Source organism: Melospiza georgiana, chromosome 2 (genome assembly GCF_028018845.1).
Source record: "Melospiza georgiana isolate bMelGeo1 chromosome 2, bMelGeo1.pri, whole genome shotgun sequence".
Taxonomy (NCBI): domain Eukaryota; kingdom Metazoa; phylum Chordata; class Aves; order Passeriformes; family Passerellidae; genus Melospiza; species Melospiza georgiana.
Window position 1 is genome coordinate 59,672,230 of NC_080431.1, and position 17,340 is coordinate 59,689,569.

The window sequence follows — 17,340 nt, forward strand, 5'->3', positions numbered from 1 at the left end:
GCAGCTGTAACAGAGAGCTATAACAAAAGCTGCTCTAGCTCAGGTGGGAGCCCAGAAGTCGACTAATTGTATTTGGATACAATCTGCTTTTTGAAAAGAAAGAATTTGTTCTGTGAAATTTGTTCATTCCCTCTCATTCTACACAATTAAACAAGTTGCTGAAATTAGCATCATGGTTTCCCTCCTCTTCCTTTGTATTCAGGGAAAAGGAAGGATGCCTCCAGATGGTACTGTCACAGCAATTCAGTGTGTGAATTGCCCAACCAAAGCCTGGAACACAGGCACCACACAGGTGCCTAGAGATGGGCAGGCTGCTCATGGCATTCATTCCTCTACGCTGTGTCTAGGCTTGCTATGACTTAATTGTCAAGCCTGGACATTTGTCTTAGTATCTGTGTTTCAGACCAAAAGAGAGGAGTAAAAATCTGGAACAATGCAAAAACTCTCCTCAAGAAATATAATTAAGAAGTGGCCACAACCTCAGCTAAATAATGGGGAATTTCAAAATGCTGTCTTATTTCCCTATAACCCAGGCCTCTCTCCTCACTCACTATTGTGCTACTGTAGTTTATCTGAAGTGTACAAGAGTTTTCGATATTTATATTTTTAGAGAAAATACCATGAAACACTAATTTAAAATCAAGCAGTTTGACACAGTTTGAAAACAATTGAACAGAAAAACTGACCAAAGTAGGTAATAGAAGTTTTGACAGTATCTCCTTACATGTTTACTTTGTCACCAATCAGAAACCTTATTTGATGCTTAAGACCTAGAAATTAAATGCTAAATAATACATGATTTCTCTCCTCCAAAACCTTTTTGTGCAATGGATTCACTTTCTAGAAACAGGTCACTATTTCTACGAAATTCAAAAAAAAGCTCACCCAGCTGAAAGCAAAAGTGCATTATGCTATATTCAAAGAGAAAGAAAAATTGCTATTTTTGGTTTTGTTCAGACAGCTGAATGAGGTTTGTGACCAAATGTCAATGCAACAGAAATTGAAAGAGAGGAGACCATAATGGTTTTACCTATAGCTTGAGAGGAATCCACCATGGATATTCGAGACACTGGTGTCAGCAAACTAAAGAGCTGGAGTGTGAGGTCAGTGGTAGTAAGGGAAGTGAATCCTTTCAGGAGCAGCTGCTGAAGTCCTGAGAAGTCTGCCCATTTCAGCTGCCCTTGCAGCTTCTCTAGCTTCTCCCTGTTTTCAGCTTTATCTAGTGGCAAATGAGCCAGAAGTTTATTCAGCAACCGCAGTGCCATTAGGTACTCAAACTCAAAATCTGATTCCATCAAAGCCACAGCAACCCAGAAGATGGTGGCCAGTAGGTTGGTTGGATTGTTAATATGGGATGGATCAGTGAGACTGTCCTTTAGAGAGGATGAACTCCTGGTTTTAGAGGACAGGCCTTGCTGGGTGCATGCCTGAATTCTGTCTAGTGTGGCACTGCGTGGTGGGTCTGAGGATTTGTCCACATCTCCAAACTTTTTGGGTACAGAGAAGCTCCTCTGGTGTCTACTCCGCTCAGCAGTGGCTGTGTTGCCGCCTGCAGGATTCATATTCAGCTGCCCCGTGCTCTTCCGGTTTGCGGTCAGTTTGGTGTTCGATGATAAATCTGGTGAAGATGAACTGAAACCAAGATTTAAAACATCCATTACACTGTGTGAATGCACAGCTTGAAAGGGTGCATATTAGATGCAAGCTAAGTATTTTTCAGACTGTAAATAAATATTTAAATGGGAGAAATAGAACACCAAAGCATCTATTGCAGCCTGCCTTCTTTTTTTCCAGAAGACAGACTCAGGCTCACAGACCTGACAGAGATGAGATTCACATGGCACTGCACCAAACCAGAGCAGGACAGCCTACAGTCTACATAGGCAAGAATGACATGGGGATAAGAAATACAGAGCTGTGAAATGACCTATGGCAATTCCCAATGGGACAGTGGCAGAACTGAAAACAACTTTGTTCTTTAAAATGCCCTCATCAATGGAGCAAGCTCTGAACTTGGCACAGCTGGCAGGCAAATTCACAATTGTTTGCTGGGTAACTGAGGGCAGAAGAATCTTTATCAGAACCAGAAATATACCCGATTATCCTCAAGAAACCTGTCATGTGGTTGCACAGGCACTTGCCAATACAGGTCCTTCTGAAAATTTGTTGTCATTGCATCCTATCCTGCCTGTATCCTAAGATCTCTTCAAGATGTTTACAGAAAGTGTAGGTGTTTCAATTTCAATGACTAATGCCTCCTCATGCACTACCCCATGATGATCCAGACAATACCCATCAATTATCTGCACAGAGGAACTTGCTGTGTTGATACACACAAGGGAAGTTTGCTCTGGAGAACAGCTAATTCCTGACTCTGATCCCATTCCTACCTCATACACTATGAGTCTCTACTGTCTATAGTACTTGAAGAGAATCTTATCTTGGAACCAAGTGTCAGGGTAAAGTATATTGCATCCCACTGCTTTCTGGAGTGTTTCCTACTCTTTGTTCCATCTTTCTCTTTGCTGAAATGTGCACTAAAGAAAGATAAACAGCTCTTAGTTTAGGAAGTAGAAGTGTACTTATTCCTCTCTATTCTGTTCCAAGTCACTCCTTGGGCTCTGCCATGGCACAGCATCCTGCCTACAGCTTCAGAAATGACAGCCCTGGTATTTTTGTGCTGCACATAAAGCATGGTAACTTATGGATATTTTAAAAAATTATTTACCTGTTCTGTTGCTACTATTAGGAGTCAAATAGACATTCATGTCCCTTAGTACTATGAACAGCCACGTTACAGAGGGAGCCTGTGACTTCTCTCCATGTGCAAAGGTCCACTTTCAGGCCAAGGGTTTTATAAAGATGGTCAACACTTTAAAGATGGTCAAACAAAATCCATGTCTACACAAAAATCCTCCCTAGTTTTACTGAGAAGAAGCCATGATAATTTATTCCTGGGGAATACTTGACCTGAGAATGACATGCTGCATGAAACCAGTACTACAGAACCCGTGCTCCTTCCCAGATACATTTTCAGGTTTATGACACAAAGGTGCAAAAATACAATATTTTTAAAGGATGCTAAAGTAGACTATAGCCAAGTGGCAGTAAGGTAGAATTTACAACACATTGTAAAGTTTCATTATTTCAACTATGGCAAAATTTGGCAGAAATGTGCTCATAGTCTGATTCTCAGAAGATTACAAATGAGGTCAGTCTTATCAAAATTATTTTTTGCTGTTAGACTGCAGAACTGCACACTTAATGTCATAAAATATTGAAAAGAATACAGTTAGAAGAACAGATTCTTACCGTGATAACACCGTCAAAAGATCACTGTTCTTCAAACAGTCAGAGAGATTGTCCACTGCAGCTTCCAAAGTAAGTAGTGCCTCCATTACATACCCCTACCAATGCAGGAGGTTAAGCATTTTAACAAAGACATTCCAAAAAGTTACATTTAAAAATCTTCAGTTCATAAAAGGAAGAGGCTCCTACTGAAATCTATAATTTCTCCTGAAAAAAAGGCCCAACATTCATATCAAAGCCACTGCCCTGAACATTAAAATGTCCCTACAAGTATGTTTTATTTTCTGGCTCTGAATGATCTATGAAGGTATGCAAGAAGGGCACATATCTCATCAAGGGATTGGTAATGACACACTGAACCTCTGACTTGCAGGTCACTGATTTAAATTCTACACAAGCAGTTGTGACAGAGTATTACTGTCATCTTGTGGCAGTTTCATTACCTAAATAAAATATGGAGGAGATGTCAGTCTATTTCTTACTGAGAGCCAGTATTTCTCTTTATTAAGTCTTGAATCTTGCTAAAAATAGTCTCTGATTGTAAAATTTCAGTCTGTTTAGCTAAACAGAGTGAACATCATAGTGCTGTGAAAGGTCTGTATCAAATTAAGTCAATGTAAGCTTTGTATTATTATGGATGGTGCAGATTTCTTTACTCCTAAACATGCTAACTTCTGAGGAATGAGACAGTGTCTACTTCATGCTGTGAGATTACATCACCAGACAGATGATGGATTCCTTAAACCCAAATTAATGAAGTTATAAAGGTAAAAATGTTCATCACAAATATTTCATTTTGAGTGACAATTACTAAAATTTTCTAGTTGTTCTCTTTAGAACTATTGTAAGATTGTCACAGCTTGATGAAGGCGTAGCTAAGGAACATATGATTTCAGCAAACTCAGAAGTAACCTTTTCTGAGGCCACATTCTACTCTTCATCACGACTCCAGAACACCTTGTAAAATGGTAATTTTAAATTAAGTAAGCACAGAATCAACAGTTCTAAGAAGCATTGTTTACACATGCATACCTGAATCTCATCTCCATGCTCTCCAATAACTTCCACCAATCTTGACAGGAGGTCAGACAATGCATGTGCAGAAAGGGGCTGCTTTAGGGCCCTGAATATCTGGAAAGAGCGACCAGCATAATGTCTGGAAGAGCTTGAAAGAGCTGTTTGTAAAGCAACTTCACTCAGATGCTGCTCCAAATGAAAACCTAAGCAAAAGAACAGAATGTCAATTTTTCCCCCCCTTTTTTATTACAGACTTTACTGTGGGTCATAAACAGGCTGAACCTACTCTGTGAGGAGGATATGCTCATTAGTGTGTGTTGCAGACACTGAGAAATGGAGGTGCAGAAACATCTGTGGTTTGGTGAATTCTACATTTGTTTTGCACAGAATGCAAGAAAATTAACTGAAAAAAAATTGGAGTATGAAATTGATAATCTGACTTATTTTTTTAAATTCCTGGACAAACTTTCAAGCCATCCAGTATTCTTGCTGGCAGCAACAGTAACTTCTGAAAACTCCCAAACCTGAAGTCAAACTGAATTAGGAGTCTTTCCGTCAGCTTCAGAAGACTTTGGATAAGGTCTTTAATATAAATACTGATGCTGCATTCTGCTTTGATCTTGGAAATTATTTAATTAGTGACTGTGCTGGTTTTCAACATGCAATCAGCACATTCCCTATGTTCTAAAAACCATAATAAATGAAAAATAAACTTTTATTGCCAGAAGAAATTTAACAAAGTATATTTACTTAGAAGCTGTGATGTATTTTGCTAACAGGACACAGAGGAGATTTTATCTGGCAGAATCAATCAAAAGGCTTTCTACCAACAGCTTTGAAGAAATATTCAACACTCAGGAACAGCTTAATCTAACATGATTGTTTTAAAGCAATTCTTTCATATGTCATACATCCTTGTTAAGACATATTTACTGTGCTTCTGCATAAGCAGATGTACTAAGTCACAGGACAAACATTAAGTGTGACCATGAGGGAATATTTTTTTAGTTATGAAAAGAAAATATTTACTACCTGACTTGGAATCTTTAAATACAGATACAACATGGCGCAGAAAATTAGTGAGCTGTTCAGCACTCTTGGTGTTCTGATTTTTGGGAGTGATATCTTCATGGCACCAAAGTGGACCAAATGCCCTTAAAGAAATACATAACAAAGTACAAAATTTTTTTGAGTTATCTGAAATAAATGTAATCAGTTAAAATATGTAATCTACACAGGTACTTTGATGTTTAGAAGTCCATGACCTGGGAAACATGCAACCAAACATAATTTTAAATAAAAGTAAATAAATATTCCTATGTTGTATTTTAAAATATAAGCTGTGCTGTGTAGAGAGCAGCATAAACAAATCCCTGTTTCTCAATTTAACATCGTGTCTAGAATCTGCTGGCTGTAGCTGGTAGTTAATATTAGTTTCGCTATGCACTTTACATCTAATTTTATAATGAAGCCATGAAACTGGCTTCTTCTATTAGTTCATTTCTGTACATAAACTATCAGTCAATTAAACATTTTATTTCTGTCAGGTAAGATTTTTTTTCCATTTTTTTCTGACTCTGTAGTGCTTTTCAGTACCTATCCACCACTGTAAGTATCAATAAAAGAGGAATGGGGTCTGTCTGTAATTACTATTAGAGCTCAGTCATTTTCCTTTAAGTTGCTTCATGAAAGTGTGCATTTTGAGTACAAACGTATCCTCTGCTTATCTGCATTACCTGGTTGTCAGAAACTCAATTAATTTGTTTGCTTTCTCATCTGATTCAGCAGCAGTGTCCACGTCCTCAACTTCTTGTGTAATCTGAGGGAGATTTCCACTGCTGCCTCCCAGGCTGATGCTGGAGGAGGTGGAGCTGGAGCTCAAGCCGGAGTCTGGCACTGGAGAGGACTGGTATTCCCGCAGAAAGTCAAAGCCACCTGCCAGCCAAAGGGGAGGAGATAAAGGTGGAATGCACTGTTGGGCCAGCTCTGCAGATGGAAGTGTCTGCCAAGCAGCTCTTTTCAGAGTCAGCAGCAGAAACCTTCCACTGGGAAACACGGGGAAAACCTGCAGAACACAACCCTCAAATACTGATGGGAGTGAAAATGGTACTTTGTTTCTAAACGTGTAGAAACCAGAGTAAAATGAAAACTACCCAAGTCAAGATTTCTGTTTTTACTGCACAAGGACAGCAGTACTTGGAAAACAAATATTCCAGGAATATTCTTTACATTCAGAAGTAGGACTTTTAAAAAGTGAATTTAGAAGCTGGCAAAGTGCATGCAAAGTTCACTTCTCTGGCCTAGTCTGATATGGAAAAAAACTGCTGGGTGGAATTTTTAGAACGATTATGCTGTCCTAATTTTACAAATGTAATGGAAATCAAGTCACAAGTGTGGCTTCTTTGAACAGCTTTAGTAACTTTACCCACTGGACTCGTCATACAAAATATTTTCAGCATTAGGATGAAACACCTGAGTAAGAGTTCTGCTAGATCAAAAGCTTGCCACAGTTTCAGAGCTAAGATTAGAAACCAAGACCTATTTTCTTAAGGTTAAACTTCTAGTCATGTTTAGGCTGTACCTACAACAGAAAAAAACTGCCTTCTGAGAAAAACGGGAGAAGGACAAAATCCACTGCAAATGAGAAGACTCTTAATTTAGTTGCCTGACATTACATGGAACAAACCTGAGCTGAAGCATTTTCAGTTAGGATTCTTTGCTATAGCTACTCACCTACACTCTCAGTCTTTTTATTAGCTTCTCAAAAACCAGACCAAAATACCAAGTCTTGATAACTTCTGGAACTCCAGAGGGCCAGAATCAGGGTACCAATTACATTTTTAGACCAAGAATGAAAACAGTTTTTCATTTTGGCAGAAAAGCAGTAATATAATTTTAATGGAAAAATTTTATTCTGTATTTAATAATTAATAGATGTGCACTGGGAAAGAAACCCACCCAACTCCCAACAGGAAATTATTGTGAGATAACTTTTCACAGAAGTTATTCAGAATGAAGTATCTTTGGCCAAAATAGTTCATCAATCTAGAATACCTATCCCTTCTGCTCATTAATTTAAAATAATTTTGTTGTGTCTCAGAAAAAAATAGTAATAAGTTATTATGTAATATTTTTTATAAAACCAAATTACCTATTACTTCCTAAATAATCATGGAAATGGCACTGATATGAGAACCTTTACTTTTCAGTTTTTTACTGTATGGTAAAGTTCCTCACCCTCTTACTGACAACCAATCTTACACCCACAACTCTTTATTGGTTCTGTGATTCCTCCAAAATGGAATAGAACACCTGCTTTTAATAGTATTGTATGACAGCGGTAAATCTAACTAGCAGCTTTCTACAAATTGGTTCCAACCAACTCCTTAAAAACCGGTAAATTGCTAAAAGTAATAGAACACTGACCTCAGCAGAGGTCTGAAGGTAGACTCCTATGTAGAAAGAGATTTCAGGACAGAAATGCAATGTATCAGTGATATAAAGGAGGGTGTGTATCATGTGAAACTTAATTTAATAATGGAAAATCTGAGCTGCACATTCTTGCTGCTCTTCCTGTGTCGGAATTATTTATGCATTTCTTTTAAGGGTGAGGAATGATTGTCCTCATTTAAAGTAGCGCTGGATCCCTGAGGGGGGAATCAGGAAGTTATTAGCCCTATTAATTTTAAAATACTGCATTACATATTTTTGCCTTACATTAGATAACTTTTTCAATATCATGAAAATTTGTCTAATAATAAATTGCATGCATCCCTAGGGTAGTTCACGTGGAATTAGTATTAATGGGAACTGTTCATATTTGCCACTTTATTACTTTGACTTATCAAAACCTGACAGTATGATACAGTGCTCTCCTTGTCTTCATTACCTGTGTAAAGATATTCAGGCAAGTATGCTGGTTGTACTGTCAGAGTCTTGGTCTCATTCATCTCTCTGGTCTGCAGAAGCACAGATGCAATGGCTTGATAGTTGTTATTGCAAGATAATGCAATCAAAAGGTGAAGCAGTAACTTTTTACTGTGTTCAAAGACCTCCGGGCGGTAATGGTCAAGACCTAAAAAGAAAAGGTTACAGCAATCTCTGAATATGAAGTAATAATAAACAAGTTCACATTCCAGAAATAGCAAAAATTCCAAGGCAGTTCATGATAACAGTGCAAATAAACAAAAGATGTAGTATTTCCAGACATAGTTACCAGTGCTGTCACTTAAATGTATGTGTATATTTAGTTTCCAGGCTGAAGTCCCACACGTGAGGTACAACAAAAGAGTGGCAATACAGCTTTACACATTGTCTCACTACAGTTAATTTGACAGGTCTGAAAAACCTCTAAAGATGAGGTATTCTTCATGGTGGTTGTAATTACATTGCTTACCACAGTATCTGACTTTTTTAGCACAATTTTAGAATTACTGCAAACTGTAAGAGGCAGATACTGATTTATTAAAAAAGGAACTGACAGACAAATCATTTGAAAAAGAACTTCAACTACCAGTGAGCAGCATGAGACATTAGCCCCTAACTCAGCATGCAGAACTCAAACTGAAGGTCTAGCACTGAAAGACTCTGATTTGGTTTACTGTCAGCTGTAAGATTTTAAAACAGCCAGAATAGTTCACAAATTACAAATACAATGGAAACAGATATTTCTGCACTCTGTTTTAGTATATCTCATTTCAATTCTCTTTCAGTACCCTGCAGTATATTTGAACATACTTTCTCTTCTGTTTAAGAGTAGTTTCAGTGCTGAAAAAGTTAACTTATTTCTTCCTCAACTCCTCTCTTCTCAGGATATGTCCCTCTTCAAAAAAGCAGCTACTTCATTACTCTGTGTGGCAGCAGCCAACAGATCTTTCAAGTCAGGCATTTTCTAATATACTCTAGTCATGCTGGTTCTTGTTTGGCCTGCAATAATGATGCTGCTCATACTGCTACTGTCTCAACACTGTGTCTTTGGCTCCTAAGGGCAATTCTCTGAAGGTCCCATGACCCTTGGTCTTACTCATCTGGCAACAGCCTCCTCCAAAAGAACTGTGGCCATCCTGCCCACCTCTATTTCAGCTTCTTAAGGTTTCTGCTCCTATTCACATTTCTCCATCTACTTCCACCTGCCAGGAGATAATGAACCCATCCTATCTGGTTTTAACATACATTTCAAAGGATATAAAAAGGTTTTTTAGTTGAAAATAAATTCTACATTGGCAACAGTGGTAGCTGAAATCCTATTAAACCCTAAGTTGTATAAAAGTATTGGCACAGATCTGCCAACTGGGAAGTGAGAAGGACAGCTCAGTCTTTGTGCTTGGCCAGGGCTGGTCACTTCTTTAACCTGTAAGAGTTCCAAGGAGGGTAACCTTCTGTGACAGGGACACATGTCCATGGGAAAGGAGTCTAGTGTTCAACTAATTTCACACTGGTTGCAAAAGAGATTTTAAACAGCAGTGATTTTCATGCACCAGAGATAGGCAAGTTCAAACCAGCAGTCTGCCTGCCTGCTTCACCCACAGTACTACAAACAATTCAATAACCTATTAAACACACAGACATTGCAAAATTCTTTCATTTTAATATTTTCTCACTTCTTCCAATAAATTAAAGGACACCAGCTCTCCAGCTAGCCAACATACTAGTTTCCAGTCTGCTTTTCAATCAGATGCATCTGCCTGCGTGAACTATTGCTATCCTATTCTAACAGGATAGCAATACTTTTAATTACCTTCATACCTTTGGCTAATGTGTGGCATAGCTTCCTTGTAACATCACAAGAGCTCTACTGCAGAATAGAAAAATTTTCCACAGGAGGTATAACAACTCTAGAGGAAGTTATTCTGACCTTGAAGCCTGAAAGCTGTGATCTCACTTTAGTTACTACTAAATCAGTTACCAGCTACATTTAATTTCACATTTCAGAATTGATAGTTTTTAGCCAAGGAATTGTCTCACATGGTATTACTAAATTTCTATTTATTCCTTATTAAAAATCTGTAATGTTGAAACCTTATTGCAAAAACAACTAATGACATTTTTCAAATTGATTACAAGTATCATAACTCTGTTTCTTCATATGTTTATTTGCATGGCTCCCTGATGGCTCCTTAAAGCCATCTTAATTGCAAAGGTCACATTGCAGTATTCTTCTTAAGTTCTTCATTTATTCTTGTCACAATTTCTAAGTGGAAGTACCAGTTTTCTCACACTTGTTACAAATCATAGTAAAGATGTTGTTTGATCAGTTAATGGTTATTTGATTTGTGAAATCAGTGTACTGATATACAAAACCCTATTTCACCAAAAATTTTTAAGCAGAACAGTTGGTAACAGAGTAGCAGTAAAGGAGAACAAGCATCTTCTTCAACATATACTTCATTTTACCACTGTGCTGTAACATCCCAATTTAATCTCTTTTTGCCTGCTGATCAGCAGACACTTCCCAGGCTGACTGTGAATACTTAATAGTAACTATGGTGACTGAATGAGAAGTGAACTGTGATCTCAGCTATAATAAATTATTTCACAACTGCCTGTGTTTATTTGTGAACACTATTATTTATCAACCATGGAAGTCAGGGAATGGCTTTATAATGCTGAATACCCTTGTGTGCTAAAAAATTAGGCCACTCACTTTTGGTAATGTTGAAAGGCAGGACAAGGAAGGTAACAGCCTCCAGATGAACTGTGCTACAGTCAGGAACAGACAGAGCAGTGGGGAAAAAGCAATGCCTCAGTGCCCAGGTACATAAGGGAACACACTGATGATAAAGCATTCCATCAGCAGTGAAATTAATGAAGCTTTGCTTTCCAGTGGTCTGTGTCCTACCTCCCCTAGCTCTGCAGTCCTGGCTCTCTTACAGACTATTTTTCAAAGGCAAGAGACAGCACAGGTGTGTGTAGTTTTCAGGTTCAAGGTATGTGTAGACTGTCATCACTAACCAAGCTGGACAAAGGCATGAATTTCACCTCCTTTCCTTGCAGGGGCCATGCCACACATTTTTATAGAGATATTTTAGGAAGTCATTAATCTTCAAATTTCTACACACCTCACAAACTTGGCTGAAATTGGCCAAAATATTAAAAACTTTGAAGTTTTGAGACTAATTGACAAACTGCAGCTGCCTTGGGGTTTTTCTTTTAGGGTGGAGAGAGGAAATCATAAAACATGTAAGAAACACAGTACCATAGCTTCAGCAAAACTAAAGTAAAAGGAGGGAGTACACTTATACTTTCTTTCTTGTTCTGTTGGTCTTACCTAAAAAGAGAGCATGTAGCAATAAAGGAAGGTGAAGAGCCCAATCTTCTCTCACACTGTGGTCCACTACCATCTCAGTCATGAAGATAACAGCAATATTGCACCTGGAAGTTGAATCACAACATCAGTTTCGAACCTCTTGGAAACGGGAAAGCACAAACAGGATGCTTATTTCTGAAGAAATACACAATCTATAAATTATCAGATTTGTGGCATTTCTTCTCAGTACAATTAATGCTGAAGCACTTTATTTACAGTATCAAGCAAACAAGTACCCATTAGTGAAAAAACACCCTATTATTGTCAATACAAATTATGTAAAATAGGAACTTCAGAATATGCATGGCCTAGTTAGAATAAAAGATCAAAGTGCTATGAATAATAGGCACAGAGGCCTGGGAAAAAGAAAATTTCTTTTTCTGTTTCAGTTGTTTCATCAGTCTTATTCTTATCAGCGATGTCCTACATTGTAAACAGGCTTTCTGGTAGAAATCTGGTAGAATGGTGAGCTTTCACTGCATGTGGATTTTTGCACTGGAAATCAGCAGAAATTGACTGTATGATTTTCAGGTGTTCTGAATGGTGGGACAGTTGGATTAGTGTTGGTCAACTACTAAGAGGAAGCATCTCACTGTCTGAAATGTCAGAATGAGAAACTGCTCACCTATGAAGGGGTCCCCGGGGTGTGATGGTTTCAGGGAGATAGTCCACGAGGGGTGCCCAACATCCTCCATTGTAAGGCATGGGCAGGGGATGTGGCTGTTTGGTTTCAACAATATTCAATAACCAGCTTGTATATGGAGAAACAGGATCATCTGCATGAAAAAGCATTCAAAAAAGTGCATAAAACTCAAGTCTGATTACCTTTTTTTGCAAAATACTATAGGAGATTTTATGCTAACATATGAGTTCAGCTGTTTGGAACAATGTGATAAGATGCCATGAGGTTTGCAAATTCCTGTGTTCAATAACAAGTGATGCATTTTTAATCCCTCTTTCATGCTGCTGGAAATTAAAGAGATTCCAGGCAGACAGCACTGAGTGGTAGGAGCAGCAGCTGAATCCCTGCTGTCACTTAGTGGTGCTGGATTCAGATCACAAAGCACCAAGCAACAGACTTTCTCTTCAGAAATGAGGGAAAAGTTCAGCCAACAAAGCTGCTGTCAGAAGCCATCTGCTGCAAGGAGCAGAGTACCAGTGACACATTCTTGCAACTCCTCACCACTGCCCTGCTGAGTGACGCTACAAAGGAAGAAGTTAAATGTCCTGAATTAGCAAGGAGGCATAAGGAGTGCTAAAAACACCTTCAGGGTAATTTTCTTTCAACAGGGATGAATTATATCTTGAATTTCTCAAAGATGTATTTTATTTTGCTTTATTGTGACAGCTGCTGTTTGTTAATGAGTGTTAGGGTTTTGTCTCCCACCTGTTTATCTGCAATGATGTGGTCAAGTAAGTTATTTCCACCACTTTCTGTCTTGTCTCAGCTGCACAGTTTTGTTCATCTCTTCTGTATTTTGTTCCCTCGCATTCCTCTCGATTTTCTCACTGTTCAGTTTTTATTTTTGACGTCTGGCAGTCTGTGATACATTGCCATGGAAAGTATCCTTCCTCGGTCTGTTTTTGACATACATTTAAACACTGCCTTTTATGAATTTTTAATTAGTGTTATTTTTTGTTCTGTTCCTTCTTTTTGTGTTTTAATTTGTTTGTTTGCTTGTTTATTTTGATTTGGTTTTGTTTTGTTACGCTTTTGTATTTTAGGTAAGCTTAAAACTCAGCATTTTCCTTTTCTTTTTTTTTTTTAACAGCATGTATCTGATGCTTGTCAGCTTTCCCACGGGAAACAAAACTGTTTTGATGCCTACAAAAGTATCAGAGCTGGATTTTTCTAATGTGCATCACTTCTCAGTTTTAGAAAAACTTCAGATTTCCAGATCTTCAGGAGACTTTGCAGTAGCTGGTTCTCCAATTATTTCTAAAATGCCAACTTTATAAATCCCATTTTTAAGTCTTGGTCTTTTAAGAAACACTTTATATTTTAAGGTTACTATTTAGATTCTCTGGAGGATGACAGATCAGTTACAGATAAAGAAGAATAAAATGACTTAATAACACAGAAAAGTATGGCATTTTCACATATTCTTAACCAGAATTAACCAGATAATGTTTGTCAAATGCTTTTCACAGAAAAAACACTGCACAGGATCTACTTATTTCTACCACTTTAAGTGTTTCACAGAAAAGTGCTTCATGAAGGTGACACCAAGACCTAGATCCTCACTCCTGTTCTCACAGGTTTATGTGCAGACTAAGAAAAAAAAAAGAAAAGAAGCACCTTGAAGGTAAACATACAATCCTTGCCTGAACAAAAAAATTTGTGTGCTGCAGAGTGGTGTTCTGTATTTATATCCTCAGTAATACATGAATATTAAAGTAGATTGGAGAGAGGGAAGAAGCCATACCACCAAATCCTTTGCAGCCTGGGCAGCCTGTCTGAGCAAGTAAGTTGGAAGTTGCATTATGTTTCTTGTAGAATGACAAGAGATATAAAAATTCCTTTCTCTTATTAGAATTCTATATAAATGTCAATAGCTAAGTAAAACACATTTTATTTTCCTTCTAAGTATTCACATACTTGCTAAAGGAACCTCTGTGAGAAGCACACTTTGCATAAATATTCACAGTAATATAAAACTTGCAGGTATAGGCAGGAAAAAACATTCAGGCACTGGCTGGAGGAGACATTCCAAAAGAGCAAAGAAAATTTCAGTATTTTTAAATTTTTTATCACTCTAAGCTCTTGTCAAAACCAGGTATTTGTAAAGACTGTTCCGATAATATAAATGCTGTTCTGTCTTGAAAGATTGTTCATGCAGATGAGATTAGCACCAGTGCTTCAATTAACATCTGGCGAAGCATTTTAAGTAGCTGCAGAACTAGAAAGCCATAAAAAATTCAAGACAAGTGTACTAAGCCCCAGTGAGTTTAAGATGTTGCACACTTTCTTATATATTTAAACACTGGAGTTTGTACATACACAATATTTTGTCAATACTGTGCTTCATAACTATGAATAATAGTTGTTGGTGTACATTAAATTATCCTATTCTATTGTGTTTTACAGTCTTTGCATATTTTGCAGAAGAGTATCAACAAAAAATTACTTGGATTAAAAATATATATAAAATCTTTACTTTTCATATCAAAATGCTGTTCCAAAATGATGTCTACAATACCAACCCAAGACATGATGGCTGATATAGAACTTGGCCTGACTTTAATACGCCAGTGATCTAAGTCAATAACAAGATCTTGACTTTTTAATATTTGCTTAATGCCTAGCCAAAATCTGTAAATTGAATTCACTCCAGAAAGGAAGTCAAACCATCCAGCTTTTCAGTTTTGCACTATTGTACAATAGTTAACTGGTTTTTTTTGGAATCTCTGCTGAGCACCAGTGTCCATTTACAGCCCATTTAGCAGAAATACATAAAGAACAAGAAGCATGCTCAGGAGCCCCATCTCCCCTCTATCACATGTTTGCACAGTTCAGCCCAGGACTGGTTGCAGAGAGCATATAAAAGCTAATGAGGAGATAAGACCTCATATTTGGAAACTCCTGAGCCTCTTTTCACGCTCATATAACAGCACTTGATTTGGAGGGATATGCTGCCAAATGGCACAACTCAAAGTTAGAAAAAGCATTAGAGCTTGTTCTAATGCTCTTACAAGTCTTTTGCCTTGCCATGTATGAAAGGCCCAATGTGTTACTCCCTGGAGGATTCTCTGCTGCTGCTTTCTGTGAAGTTCTCTGGCCTTCAGATGGGTTTGACTCAACCCAGATTAAATGAAGTAAATTAATTAAATGAGATATGGAGGGGAAATAAGGACACTCCCTGCATGATAATGCTACATTACTGCTGGTCATTAGAATGTTCTCCTCTCCAACTAAAACACCAGAAATTTCATCAAATTGAATATAACTTACTTTTGTCATCATCATAAGATCCTCCAGAGCTATTACTGTACCTCGATTCTAGTCGGGTATGTGCTCTGATGACATTACTGAACCTTCAAATATAAGAAAAAAATCTTCATTAAAAACACAAGAGTGACATGAAACACCTGGACTTTATGTTTAGAAAAAAAAAAAAAAGGCATTTCCTTAAGCATTCACTTTTACACAGGAGTAGACAGCAAATGAATGTAATGCTGATTCTTTCCACAAAACATTTTTGCAGCCAGTTTCTGAGAAGTCTAACAGTGTGCTCCTGTGTCACAAGCCTTTAAAACTTAGCAAAAGGAAACTCTCATGCTACAATTGTGTGATTTTTTTTTTTAGCATGGTGCTAAAAATGCCAAGGCTGTGGGCTCAGTCCCCATATGGACCATTCACTTCAGAGTTGGATTCCATGATCCTTGTGGGTCACTTCCAGCTCAGAATATTTTGTGATTCTGTGACTGAGTGAAAAGTCCAAAGCCAAGCCTGCACAGGTACCAAGCAGGGAAAACTACAGCAGATCACCCTTCAAGAGGAGAATCCAGCAAATGCCAGAGCAGACCTAACAGAAAAGTTAAGGGATATGAGAGCCACAGCAAACTGCTCACAGCTGTCCTCAAATCTTAGATTCATGCTAAGCTGACTCTTCCCGGTGATCTCCTTCAACTTCCTCCCCCTTGTGTTCCCAGGGTAATCAGGCCTGAAGTGGAATGAGAGGAGCCATACTGACAGCTCACACACCAGTGATGATCTAAAAACATCACCATTCCAGCAGAAAACTAATTACAAATAACCATGGATCAAACAAGACAATATTGAAGATTTTCTAGACAAAATTCAATTCAATTTCTTATTAATGTTCACATACCTTAGTGCAGGGTATTTCACTATACATCAACATATTACATTGTTTCCAAAGCATGTATCTCATAAGCATGCAATAAATTCCTTGTGCAGTTGACAAAAATACATTGTCAGCCCTCCAATACATGTTTTTCTATCTATGACCCTCATTATTTCATATGTCCTGGCATATGAAGTCCATATTAATGGACATTCTAAGACTGACACACTGGTTTTGAAGTGCAGATGCAACTTACAGCCAGCTTCAGCAACATAAATGCCAGCAATGAGTTCAGGCAAATTATTTTCCATTTTCTTCTGAGGTGTCTTTCAGCAGGATCCTGAATACCAATATCAGGACATTGTAATTTTCCTTTCATTTTTATCATAAAGTCACTGGCAGATCTGCATTCTAAAATCTTTTTTGAGTCACATTTAAAACTTACATAAGATAAGAAATCCTGACTTGAACTACTGTAAGAGACATTTGCTCAACTTGGCTGTAAATCAACTGAATAAAAATTTATCTTAAAGCTATGCAGCCATAAACATTCATGTAAGGAATAATAAAAAATTCAGAGGAGAAAATGGTTTTATTATCCTTTTTAGTACATTTCTAGTGCAAATGTTAAAGAACAACACTTAGAGTCAAATCTGTTTTACTATCAATTTGAAACAGCATTGAGTGCCATTTTCTACTTACATTTAAATCAGCAGACACATCTACCTAACCTGACAAAATGCTACTCTAGTTTGTAATGGGAGAGAGTAAGTAATTAAAAAGTTTTGAAGTACAGAAAGGTTTACTCTCATAATTATCTCAGCACATCTAAGCCCTGAACCTTAGGGAAGGAGCATTGGAACACTGAAGTGATACTGGTGACTATCAGTGACTAATGAA

At 37.7% G+C, this 17,340-nt stretch overlaps 1 protein-coding gene across 7 annotated transcripts in view; it reads right to left on the bottom strand.

The window, feature by feature from the left end:
- FRY (FRY microtubule binding protein) overlaps nucleotides 1-17,340 on the bottom strand; it is a 224,315-nt gene that overhangs the window by 39,831 nt on the left and 167,144 nt on the right. For all 7 annotated transcript variants that reach the window (XM_058019112.1, XM_058019111.1, XM_058019115.1 and 4 more), the window contains 9 exons: nucleotides 15,585-15,667; nucleotides 12,258-12,408; nucleotides 11,594-11,697; nucleotides 8,216-8,401; nucleotides 6,063-6,261; nucleotides 5,359-5,480; nucleotides 4,342-4,529; nucleotides 3,313-3,407; nucleotides 1,031-1,632 (listed from right to left, as the gene is read on the bottom strand). In XM_058019112.1, the coding sequence (XP_057875095.1) occupies nucleotides 1,031-1,632; nucleotides 3,313-3,407; nucleotides 4,342-4,529; nucleotides 5,359-5,480; nucleotides 6,063-6,261; nucleotides 8,216-8,401; nucleotides 11,594-11,697; nucleotides 12,258-12,408; nucleotides 15,585-15,667 (1,730 nt within the window). The remainder of the gene's footprint in view (nucleotides 1-1,030; nucleotides 1,633-3,312; nucleotides 3,408-4,341; nucleotides 4,530-5,358; nucleotides 5,481-6,062; nucleotides 6,262-8,215; nucleotides 8,402-11,593; nucleotides 11,698-12,257; nucleotides 12,409-15,584; nucleotides 15,668-17,340) is intronic.